The sequence below is a fragment of the Pelophylax lessonae genome, assembly GCF_965119305.1.
Source record: "Pelophylax lessonae genome assembly, chromosome: 5".
NCBI classification, from domain to species: Eukaryota; Metazoa; Chordata; class Amphibia; order Anura; family Ranidae; genus Pelophylax; species Pelophylax lessonae.
In genome coordinates this window covers 128,819,981-128,832,826 of record NC_138772.1, presented here as the reverse complement: position 1 = coordinate 128,832,826, position 12,846 = coordinate 128,819,981, and the positions used below count along the sequence as shown (strand labels likewise).

At 42.4% G+C, this 12,846-nt stretch overlaps 1 protein-coding gene across 1 annotated transcript in view; it reads left to right on the top strand.

Annotated features, from left to right (window-relative positions):
* LOC309556152 (ferroportin-like) overlaps positions 1 to 12,846 on the top strand; it is a 61,271-nt gene that overhangs the window by 34,972 nt on the left and 13,453 nt on the right. Inside the window, exon 8 of the mRNA XM_082258512.1 lies at positions 6,590 to 7,303. Within this exon, the coding sequence (XP_082114638.1) occupies positions 6,590 to 7,303 (714 nt within the window). The remainder of the gene's footprint in view (positions 1 to 6,589; positions 7,304 to 12,846) is intronic.

The following is a 12,846-nucleotide window of genomic DNA, read 5'->3' as shown; positions in this document are numbered from 1 at the left end:
TCCCCCAGTGCTTGCCCTCCTGACACCCCATGGTATGCCCGCCCAACCCCCCCCCCCCCCCCAGTGTGTGCCCTCCTGACACCCCCAAGTCACACTGATTTGCAGTAAATATTCATTATTATGTTTTTGTGTGAAAATCATGTTTTAATGGTTTTGTTCTTTGTTCTTAATATGGTTTTGTTCTTTAATGGTTTTGTTCATTTTGTGCACCTATGTATAATAAATATATAACTAAACATATACAGTACCTATGTTTTGAATTTGAAAAATCATATTTTATTTTTCCAATTAAGAAGGGTTCGGTGAATGCTCATATGAAACTGGTGGGGTTCAGTACCTCCAACAAGGTTAAGAACCACTGCTGTAAGGACTTGGGGATATGCTGATTTCCAAATCCAGACACAGTATAATATGTTGTGGTGTCCATTCTAGTTTGAGATCAATGAGAATTATCTGGAGCTGTGCTGTATCTCTTCCCCACCATTGCATCATCACCATTGACACTTGAAGCATATGCAGGAAGGTTCTTTTAGTTAATGAAAGCAGATATTTTTAAATTACATGTTGTAGAGTAAAGGCCATACACAGGTCTGCTTGCTATGGGGAAACTTGTAGGGGCTCGATCCATAGACGTAGATCTATAAACACATAGAGCACTGCTCAGCCCTGATCTCTGCTTACTGGCTTTAATTGACAGCAGCAGGAGCCAACGCCTGCCTCCATGTCAAGTGAGGAGAGAGAGAGCGGAGAGAGCTGCTGCTCTTGGGCACAGTGCTGCATCAAGATTTGGCTCCAGTAAGTATAAGGGGGAGGGGGGCTGAGCTGCACACAGAAGGTTGTTTACCTTAATGCAGAGAATGCACTAGGGTAAGAAAAATCCTTATACCTTTACAACCACTTTAAGTTTGGCTTTGCTTGCCTTCAGTCATTTTTTTTCTTCTAGAACTGGAATATTCTTTTTTCATCTAATGGGTGGCCACTAATGATGTAACTCCTGCGAACACACACTAGACTGACACCATTCTCGGAATGTTAAAGATCTTAGGAGTGGGCTGAGAGTGTACACTGCACTGCACGTGTACTGCATGTACACATACAAAAATATAGCTTGAAGACTGGTAAAGCTGTTTTTTTACAGTCTTTTTTTACAGAAAGCTTTACTTTCTGGAATATTTTCCCTCACTTTCATTTTGCTTTAACAAAGGCTGTTTCTCTTTCGTTCATCGGCGGACACAGTGTTTCATTATCACCTCCTGCAGGAGTAGTACTAGGCAGAACAGAAAACTTGGCTATGCCCATGGGTCATCCTCATCTGGTATATAACCCACTCTCTGCTATAGGTATTCAGTTTGTTTCTTTCTAGTCAGCAGTAAAGACCTAGGCTCCCTGCTGGGGGTCTGTTGGTCCTAGCATCTTTTTGCTTTTTCTCCTGGGAGATCTACAATCAACAGTCAGGCTGGGCTGGATAATCTAGATCCATTGGTCCCCCCAGTCTGTCCAGTGAGTGCTTGCAGACCAGAGCTATGCGCAGTACGCAGTGGTGCAGAGGGTGCAGCGGAGACCTCTGGGTGTATGTCCTGCTTTAAGCAGTATGGGGTACAGTACCTGAGGGTCCCATTGCAGAGAGCACAGTGGAGACTCCTGGGACAGTCTGCCATAGAGCGTTTTCCGTGACCGGCGGCCATGTTAGTGTAGTCGGTAACGTCACAGTGGCCATTTTCCCTTGGTTTTGCTTGGTCTTCGGCCGGCGGCCATGTTAGTGTAGTTCGTGACGTCACTGCAGCCATTTTCCCTTAGTCCGGCGTGACGCTGGAGATGGCCGAAGCCGCGCAGTGATGCCTGGGCTCTGGCCTCTCCTCTTCCTCTTTCTTCCCCGGCTATATGAACTGGTGGCACTAATAGCAGTTGCTGGGTCTGAATATTCAGCGTTCCTTCGGCTGGTAGTGGTGAGTCCTTGGGGGTCCCTATCTCTATCTCTCTCTGCTAGTAGGTGCCCTGAGTGTGGGGGATCCATAGTAGTGCCAAAAACATTTTTTTTGCTGTGGGGTCCCCCTTATCTCCCTTATTCTATGGAGCCTCAGGGGTCACTTCTCTCCCACTGGCCCCCTCATGGAGGCGCCAGGTCCCTCATTGTTACACTTACAGTGGTCCTACAGTCCTTGGTATCCCGGGTGGAAGTTGCGTGTGGGCAAAGGCCCAGGAGGAAGCATCCCCTGCCTTCTCCTGCTCATTCTCTCATCTGATTCTGAGCCTGGTGCTGCCGTGGACGTGGCCCATACAGTGGGACTTGATATTGCGCCCCCCAATCCATCCAATCATGAGAATGACTCCTCCACGGTAGCAGCAGTGAATGAGAAAACGCCGGTGGACGCACTTATTACGGCAGTGCATGAAGCTTTAAAAATGGGGGATGTGGTTGATGTGGCCATGGACATGGCTGTCCCTTTCAGTACACACAAGTCACCTCATACAGCTAAGGTGTTTCCTTACCTTCCTTATTTTTACAGATTTATCTATAAGGAGTGGGGGCAACCAAAGCAGCCCTTTAAGGTTCTAAAAAAATTCTCAATATGTTACCCCTTTGAGGAATCACTTTTAAAAAAGTGGACTAGTCCACCAGTGGTGGTTCCTCCTGTCTCCAGGCTGAATAAAGAAACCAGGATCCCAGTAGAGGAATCCCCATCCTTTGAAAACCCAGCTGACAGGAAAGTGGAGGCTGTGGCGCACAGCATGTTTACTATGGCTGGCTCGTCATTGCGATCAGTCTTGGCCTCAGCCCTGGTGTTTCAGACCCTAACTGAATGGGCCAAGCTTTTGCGTCAGGGACTGGGTAATGAGCAGGTTCCCTCTGCTTACGTTGATCTGGCGGACCAGTTGGTCCAGGGACTGCAGTTCTTAAGAGATGCATCTTTGGACGGGGCTCCTGTACTGTCCAAGCTCTCCATTTTAGCGGCGGTGATTAGGTGCATGCTGTGGCTTAAAAATTGGTCTGCAGACCAAGCCTCCAAGAAAGCTCTTATTGACCTGCCCTCTGAAGGTGATCGTCTGTTTGGGGCTACTCTGGGTGACATTATTAAGGGTCTCACGGGGGGGGGAGTACCTTTCTGCCACAGTCTAGGAAAGGGAAGGAGTCTCGTTGCAAACGTGAGCCCTCCTTCTCAGCCCATGTAGAATTATTTTATGCTTCCAGGACTACAGATAAGGGAAATAGATCTTTCAAGTATTCCTCGGGAGGTTCCAAGCAACCTTGGGTCTGGTAAGCCTAGAGCTGGCTTCTCCAGACCCGCAGAGAAGACCCCTTCAGCATAAAGGTCTGCCCTCATCCATAACTGGGGTGGGGGGACATCTTGGCTAGTTTACAGCCCGGTGGACATCCTTCGGGAGCATCAAGGGGATTAACAAAATTATCCTTTTGGGGGTACCAAAGTTTGTCAGTTTCAGGGTTTCTAGGCCCTGATTTTCCTTGTGCAGATATAATTTCTGCAAAGGTTTGGGTGAGGTCCGTACTACCCAAGGTCCCCCCTATCCCCATTCAGGAAATGTAATCACCTAGGTCTGACTCTGGATTTAATGTTGACCAGGGTGATTCTTCTTTTGGTCAAAATTTGGGAACCACAGACCATCATTCACCGGCTGCTATCACACTGTCTGTCACAGTCTTCTCTACCAACTTACATACAGGCTCTGGGTTTGGTGGTGTCCACCTTCAAGACTGTTCTGTTTGAACAGTCCTGTATGCAGCTCTTTTAGAAGGTTCGGCTCCCCAGGAGGATACTGAGGTTCATGGCCTGGTCACGGGTTCCTCTGGCAGATGCCGCAGATGTCCTAGGGGCACTGTTAGACCAACATCGTCCTCAGCTAAAGCCACGGTTCCTGCAAAGAATCAAGGGCGAGGGTCTTCCAATCATTCTGGTGGCCGTAAACATCTCTTGGTGGCTACCTCTCAGAGAGGACCAGTTGTCCCAAGGGCTGATCCACCATACTTAGTGCTCTCAGTTCCCCGGAAACCTCCATTCGAGAATATTCGGGAGATTCCCTTGCCTACGTTGTCCTAGAAGGTGGCATTCTTGGTGGCTATTACTTCGGCCCGCAGTGTATCAGAATTGGTGGCATTATCCTGTCATACTCCCATTTTAGTGGTCCATAGAGATAAAGTGGTTATTTGTCCCTGTCCGCCATTCCTGCCCAAAGTTGTCTCTGACTTCCATTTGAATAAGGATATTGTGTTGCCTTCCTTGTGTCCCAAGCCGGCTCATCCCAAGGAATTTGCTTTGTGTACCCTGGATGTAGTTGGGCAATTCGGGTGTATCTGGCAGCTACGGAGTACTTTCGTAGGTCAGACTCGCTGTTTGTGGTTACACAAGGACCAAGAAAAGTGCTGGCCCTTTCTTCGGCTACCATCTCTAGATGTATCAGACAGATGGCGACTCAGGCCTATTCTATGAAAGGTCAGGTTCCTCCTTTCCTTATCACGGCGCATTCTACTCAGGCGCTCAGTACTTCATCAAGAGTCAATATCTCAGGTTTGCAAGGTGGCCACTTGGTCGTCGGTGCATACTTTCACCACATTCTACAAAGTAGATTTAGCATCTGCGGATGCTTCTTTTGGCCGCAAGGTTTTGGAGGCTGCTGTTTAAGAGGGGCTGTTCTCTCTTGAGGGGTGATTTTCTTTACATTTTTATTTCAGATGGGACTTCTGCGACCCGGTTAAGGCTCTTGTGTTTAGCCTTGGGTTATTTTCTCTACCCCTCGTTTTACTTTCGGCACTGTTTTTGGACATCCCTATAGCCATGATTAATGGAGGGCTGTGTCCGTCAATGAACAAAAGAGAAAATAGGATTTTTGTATTCACCATAAAATCCATTTGTCTGAGTTCATCGACGGACACAACACCCACCCCTCTAAGGAGTTTTTGATACTTCTAATACTGCTTGCTACTAAACTGATGGCTATAGCAGAGAGGGGGTTTTATACCAGCTGAGGACGGCCCATGGGCGTAGCCAAGTTTTCTGTACTGCCTAGTCCTACTCCTGCAAGAGGCGATATAACCCTATAGTCATGTTCAATATAGCGCTGTGTCCATCGATGAAATCAGAGAAATGGATTTTACGGTGAGTAAAAAAATCCTATTTTTCATGTTGTTTTGGGTGAAGATGTATAGTATATGTGATTATTAATTTAAAGTATTAGTAGACCTAAAAACAAAAATATAATAGATTGCAGATTGCAATCATTAAATGTTATAAGTAAATGCTTAATTTTTATTTTGGACTTTTATTTCTTTATTTTTACCTGACGATCTGGCAAGTAATACATTTCCTGTCCTTGGGTGGAGGAGCAACGAAAACACCTTTGGACAGCAGCATTGTCAATTTGGGGAAAGTGTAATGAAAAATGGATGGACTTGGCTAATGCTGCCATACATTACACAGTTTTCCTGTACAGTTTTTCTTTAGATTTACCAAAACTATATAGCACACAATAAGTCCAACCTTAATTTGTATCCAACCAGGTAGGCCCTTGCACTACATAGTTGAAGATAAATCTAAAAGAAATTGAATAAGAAAATTGTATAATGCCTTACATTTTCTAAGTAGCTACAGCTATAGTTTGTTTTCCTTTAATGATTAAGGTTTATATACAGTACATTAAAAAGTTGATCATCATAAGCACCCCTGTCCGTGTTGAATGGTTTGTCTTCACCCTCTTACTGCCACATAACTGAACAAGTACAAGCCAGAGGCCCACGGTTGCAGCGACTCCCTCTCTCTTCCTTCCCTGCCTCCTCCCGAACCCCATATCAGGCTGAAGCTCTGCTCCAGGTACTCTATGCTCAATGGGCAGGTTGGGCTGGACTGACTGACTCTGGGGTTCCCAAACTGGCCGGCAGGGGGGTGGCTTAGTCAGGGGAGGAGGGCCTCTGGTGGGGTACAAGCCCAGCCTCTGCTCGGGCACGGCATACACCATGCTGGGGGGAGGGGGGGGATATAGCCTGCACTCTGTCCTTGTCCTCCTCCCACACTTGGTAGGACACTGGCAGGGACTTTTTTCTCCTCTTCACCAGAAAGCCTTTAGGCATGTCTGTGGCGGAATCAGTGTGGCCTTTTTATGGGGCATCAGAGCAATTGCCCCTATGGCCCTATCTTCCCCCTGGTTCTAATGGTATTAGAGCTTCTCCATGTGGGGTCCTTCTATTTGAGAGCTGAGCAATTATTCAGAATGGTTGTGGAATTTTGTAGGAGGGTTGTTTGGTTAGCCATAGCGGTCACAGCGTCTTTTAATATTTTTAATGGCTTTTATGATAATTATGGGTACATGAAAAATATGTTTTTCAGGGATATCTAGATGTCATATTTTAAATATTAAAGTTTTTGCATATTAAGGAATATATATGGTTTAATGCCCCAAAGTTTTTAAATCTTACAATTTCTTTTTATATCTTTGATTAGCTTGACCTGAATGAGCCAAATGGAGTTTGTTAGAGTTTTAGGGTTTATTTAGTCGTTAATTTTATTAGTGCTTATAAGTCTAAAGGACTCATTGATGCGGAAGAAGGAGTATAAGTAAATATTTATCTATTATTTTTTAGGTGATTTGCCTATCTGTTCAGTCATAGGCGACTTCATTGGCACACCAGCTCTACCCACTGTCTCAAGGGAAGAGAAAGCCCAGACTCCAGAACCATCTGCAGAGCCCAATTCATCAGTCCCTGTCTGCTTCCAGAAAGTTCGCCGCATGTTGCGTACCTGTACAGATGGCTGGAAATCCTACTACAGGCAGTCTGTCTTTTTAGCGGGTCTGGGATTAGCCTTTTTGTACACCACAGTCCTTGGCTTTGACTGTATCACTACAGGTTATGCGTACACTCAGGGGATCAGTGGCTCTTTGCTTAGCATACTCATGGCCGTCTCCGCCATCTCAGGATTAATGGGCACCTTTCTGTTTACCAAGCTAAGAAGACATTATGGCTTAGTGGTCACAGGGATTATATCAAGCTGCCTTCATGTTGGTTGTCTTATGCTTTGCGTATTTTCAGTCTTTGCTCCAGGAAGCCCTTTTGACTTGGGCATTTTCTCTGTCCTTACGGGTATGAATTCTTCTTTAAATACTGGGAAAATGCATCAAAATCAACTCCACATCTATCCATCTCAAGGGAATATCAACCAACCTATCCTTTCAGACCGTTCCTCAATCCACTGGACTAACAATACTGTGTTGTTTGAGAGTGTCCGTGCCAGCGATCAGCCAGACTCCTACATTTCCATCATACTGCTGTTTTCAGGAGTTATATTAGCCAGAGTGGGTATGTATCCATTTAAGTGACTTTTCAGCTGTATTTAATGGGGGGCATTTACTAAAGGCAAATAGACTGTGCACTTTGCAAGTGCAGTTGCTTATCTGCATCATCCAATCCAATCAAATGCTTTTTTTTTCTTTTTAATTTTCTATGCACCTGATTGGGTATTCTTTACAAAATTAAGCTTTACCCCATTTATATTTATTAAGGAAAATAAGTGCAACATTACTTTTGCTTTTAGTAAATTAACCCCAATGTTTTTTTTTTTTTTTTTTAAGCACTATGGGATTTTTCACATAGTCTTAATTTTCTGTTGCACTACCACAGCACACAGTTAAACCATATTTGCATTTTTGTATGTTCTTTTATAAGGGTTGTGCACTTATTGTTACCTCTATATCTGTTTCTGTGAACAATTGAAAAAATACTCAACCTGATTTATCAAATGTTTGGTTGTGGTGACCCTGCAAGATCTGCTGTTCTCATTTGTTGCACATAGATGTTGGATTGCCAGCTTGAATTGAGTATTGGTCATGTTTAATCTCTGGATAATACCAACTTTTATGAACAAGGGAATATGTGATTTCATAAGCAGACAGTTTAACTGTTTACAAGTAGTTTAAACAGAGCCAACATTGGTTTGGATACATTTTGAGGCATGCCAGATTTATTCAGAATTATAAAGAAGTTTAAGTTTTTTTTTTTTTTTACATCTCAAGAAAGGACTTATTTAACCAGAAGCCCTCACCTGCGGTTTGCTGCCATTTTCAATGCAAAAAACTGCATGGACATAACGCACTATTTTCGCTAGAGTTTGGTCCCACCAGTGTGTAATATTGTAGTGCATGCTGCATTTTGGGTGCCTGGGTTCATTTTTTAAAAACTGTTTAGTGCTTACCAAAATAGAAGGAACTATCTTCAAAATCCATGTATGATCAGAGCACATTTAGAGGTATAATCCATTAGCTATGTTGGGATTTCATGGCTGATTGTTGTAGTGTCACTAGGATAAATAGTGACGAGTGAATCATTTCAAATCCAGAACTGGTGAAAATAGTATTTTTTTAGGCCCCATTCAAACCTCAGCCTTTTGGAGCTTGAAGCTCAAAACTCCAAAATGCTGGAGGAGAAAAAAAAAAATCAATTATTCTCTATAGAGTTTGTTCACATCTTCACTCCATGTCACCTGAAGCTCAAAAAAGTTCTGGAGCTTTTTTTCGTAGATCAAATTGAGCAGATTTGCGTGTTTTTAGTGCATTTTTATTTCCATAAAAATTCATGGAAACACGCATTTTTGAGCGTTTTGCATGATTTCCTGCTTTAAATGTAAAAAAATAAATAATAACAAATGTAAAATAAATATACAAATAATTAAAAACCATCATAAACAATAAAAAAATTATTAATCACTTCTGGACAGGAAGATTTTCCCCCTTAATGACCAGACCATTTTTTTGCGATTCGGCACTGCGTTACTGTAATGGACAATTGCGCAGTGATGCGACGCTGTACCCAAATAAAATTGATGTCCTTTTTTTCCCACAAATACAGCTTTCTTTTGGTGGTATTTGATCACCTGTACGATTTTTATTTTTTGCGCTATAAACAAAAAAAAAGAGCAACAATTCTGAAGAAAAAAAAAACAATATTTTTCACTTTCTGCTATACAACATTCCAATAAAAAATTAAATTTTCATAATTTTAGGCCAATTTGCATTCTGCTACATATTTTTGGTAAAAAAAATCCCAATAAGCGTATTTTGATTTGGTTTGTGCAAAAGTTATCGCGTCTACAAACTAGGGGAAAGGACATTTTTTATACTTTTGGGGGGACCACTGACATTACTACAGTAATCAGTGCTAAAAATCTGCACTGTTATTGTAATAATGACACTGGCAGGGAGGGGGAAAACCCAGGGGCGAGCAAAGGGTTAAATGTGAGCCTAGGGGGTGTTTTCTAACTGTGGGGGGGGGGGGGTTGTGAAATCAACACAGGGACCTGTATTCCTAAATAGGAGGAACACAGGAGCCCTGTATTGATTCCAGGGAGAACAATGTTCTGCTGTGTTTACAACAGCAGATCGCTGTTCTCTCTTCACGGAGAGCAATCGGGGGTGCCCATTGGCAATCACGGCTGCCGGCCCAGTGGATCGGCTACCCCACTGGCGAGTGGGCGCGCGTCCCAAGGATCACTCCCGCAAACCACTGTACAGGTACAGTGATTCGCGGGCGTCTGCTGACATGCCGCCGTATATAGGCGGCGGCTGGTTGGCAAGTGGTTAATATGTAACAAATACATAAATAAAAATGAACCCCAACCTTAAAAAAATATATTAAGTAAATTATTATTAATAATAATAAAATAATCACTCAAACGAAAAATAAATTATCAATAATAATACTGTATAAATAATAACAGTAATAAGAGCTTATTAATAATAATAACACTATTTTTTACGTTACGGTGTTTAGTTTATTATTTTATCATTATTATTATTTTAAAGTGTCAGGGGTTAATTATTTATCATTACATAGTATTCATTTATTGTATTTATTTATGATCATTTTTATTTATATGTGTACCTCTTTTACATTTATTTATTATTATTATTATTATTATTAGTAGCAATTCTAACACCCTAACCATAACAAAATAAATAATCCTAACCTAACCTTAAAGCGTTTGTTACCCTAAAAAAAAAAAAAAAAAAAAAAAATGACCCTGTTCCCTTAAAACTTGTTATACAGAACAGTGCTTGTACTGTGTAATTTGGTTCCCCGTATGTAATGTTCCGGTACCTTTGGTACCCTAAATTACACTTTCCACAAGTGTATGCGCCCTACCATTTACTTTTGGAAAGGTGCGCATACACCTTTAAGACTGGAGCTGTCATCACTCAGCGCCGGACTAGATGGCTATTTAAGGCGTCGGTTCTCACTCACATGTGTTCGTTCAAACACCCTTATCTGGATGCTAACCTTGCTTGAAGCTTCCATGCTTGCAAGCTTACTTCGCTGACGGAACCTCGCTGCGCTGATCCCTGTATCCCGCTACTGGATCATCCGCCTCTCCTGAACCACCCTTCGGCTGTATCGCTAATAGTGCTAAGTACCCCGCAGGGGAATTCTCTATAAACTTATACTAAGCTTACACTATCTAGCTCTGCATAGTAGAGACTGTTTATCACATCTGCATAAACTAGATTGCTAGCTCTTGAGACTACTGCTACTTTTCTGCACTGGGTTGATCTCTTTTGTATGTCCACCTGCTATTCTATCATCTGCTATCATACAACATTGTTAAACCTTCCTGCATCCATCTGCTACTGTCTCACCTTCAAGTGTCTATCACCTACCACCTCCACTCAACCTATCCCTCAAACCTTCATCATTGTGTTACCACATATATAAAGTCACTCTAGGAACCAGCTTGCTAATTGTGTGTATTTACTGGCTGAAATAAGACCTTCCACACATGATGAGTCATTGAGGTTGGGAATGGTATCTCAGCATATCTCTTACATGACAACTGACGTGGAACTATTTCTGCAGCTGAAAATCCACACCATATAAGAAACGCAGGAGCGTTACACCGTATCACTTAAAATACCTGGCTGACCCTGCCAGTTTCTACCCTTCCTTCTGTACACTGACCACGGTGTATCATGGCTGCTGTGTCCTCCCCCCCTCTCCCCTCCCTCCCTGCCAGCGCCATGTCATGGCCTCCCCGTCCCTTCTGCTGCTCAAATAACTGTTAATGTGCTATATAATCCTGTTTGTCTCCTAATCCTGTGTGCCTCTGTCTCTGTGTTTTATAAATTTATTTATTTTTTTTAAATGCTGTAAATACCTGATTTCAGTGTGCTGCTCAGAGATCACGTGACCGGCCGACTCTCTCTCTCTCCTCCCAAGTGATGTAAGCAGTGGAATCTGGGCCTGTCCCCTGCAGCTGTCAGAAGGGGAAAGGAGAGAACCAGCCAGTCACGTGATCGCTGAGCAGCACACCGAAATCAGATATTCACAGCATTTATTTTTTATAAAACACAGAGACAGAGACTCACAGGTTTAGGAAAATAAAAGGATTATGCAAAGTCCTGCAAGTGGCTTAACAACCACTCTTAACTCTAACCACTTACCCTAAAAAATAAATGAATAATAATAATAATAATAATAATAATAATAATAAAAAAGAAATAAAAGCAGATGGAAAAGCTAAAAAACCTAGAAAAACTGCAAAGCTCAAAACCGCTGTATAAAAACACGCCAAAATCGTGCATAAAAAAGTGCCGGAAAAACAATCAAAGACGGTACGCTGAGGTGTGAATGCAGCCGAAAGGAGGGCACCAGCCAGGCCTGCTTTTGGCTGATATGAGCATAATCAAAAACACATGCAGATAACATCATGCCAATAAAACCCAACTATTGTCTTATGACCATTATTGGGGTAGAAAACCTTGTTTGATCAGCTAACACTAGACCCACTTCCCTTCTCTGATTGCCTAAAGAAAAATATGAATGTGTCATCCATGAATTTCTTTGTATAGTAAAAATCATCAAAATAAATTTGTATGTAGAAAGTTGGATGGTACCCTTCAAGTGCTATGGCTGGGTTATGGTCACTTTTAGGGCCTGTCTACATGGGTTTTGTTGGCATCAGAACTGCATTCCTCTACAAGTCAATGGTAATGCAAAAGGCAGCTTAGAAGGTGGTCACCTATAGGCAAAAAGTCCAACTGAAGGATATTTGCACCTGTGAAGACAGTGAACTCAGAATCATTTCAAATACAAGCAAAATTCATCTGAAGGCTTGCAGTTTTTGCACATCTCTACAAGAAACTTTTCTCAAACAGGGTTCAGTGGAACCCTAGAGTACCTATAGAGGTTGCTAAAGATGGAGCAATGAAAAAGTTCTGCCTCTTTGATAAGTAACCACTTACTGTATGTATATGCTTGTTATCTGTAAGGAAGGAATTCTAAGCTTAAGTTTAGTCATGTTTTTTTTTTTTTTTTAATCCGTGCTATCAATTTAAAGAGCCCCTTGTGCTGACAGCTGCCGTTTAGCTAAAATCTTCCATCCTCTGATCCCCCACATTGGTATTCTTTCAGTGTTGCAGAGGTTAAGAGTTGAGGGACCTGTGACAGGCACTTCACTAAAGTTGTACTAAACCCAAAATCAAAAATGGAATAAACTGCAGCTTACCATTCATTAGATGTGGTAGCTGCATTTTTAAGGCTTTTTTTTACTTGTTTTTACCTTGTGATCAGGCCAGTAACACATAACCTGTATTAAAGTGCCTACACTCTGGATAAAGGAGCAAAAGAGACACCTTTGGACAGCTCTGTCAATCTGGGGGGAGGGTAGTGTTAGATACACTAGAAGATTTGCATACACTAACAAACTGAAGCCAAACTCCAGTTAATACTTTTTAAGCAGTTACAGCAACAGGTTTTTTTTTTTTTTTTTGGGAAAAAGGTTTTACATAGAGAAACGCTGACCATTGTTAGCACCCCTGTCAGAGTTAGTTTGTCCCAACTCTCTAACTGCTACC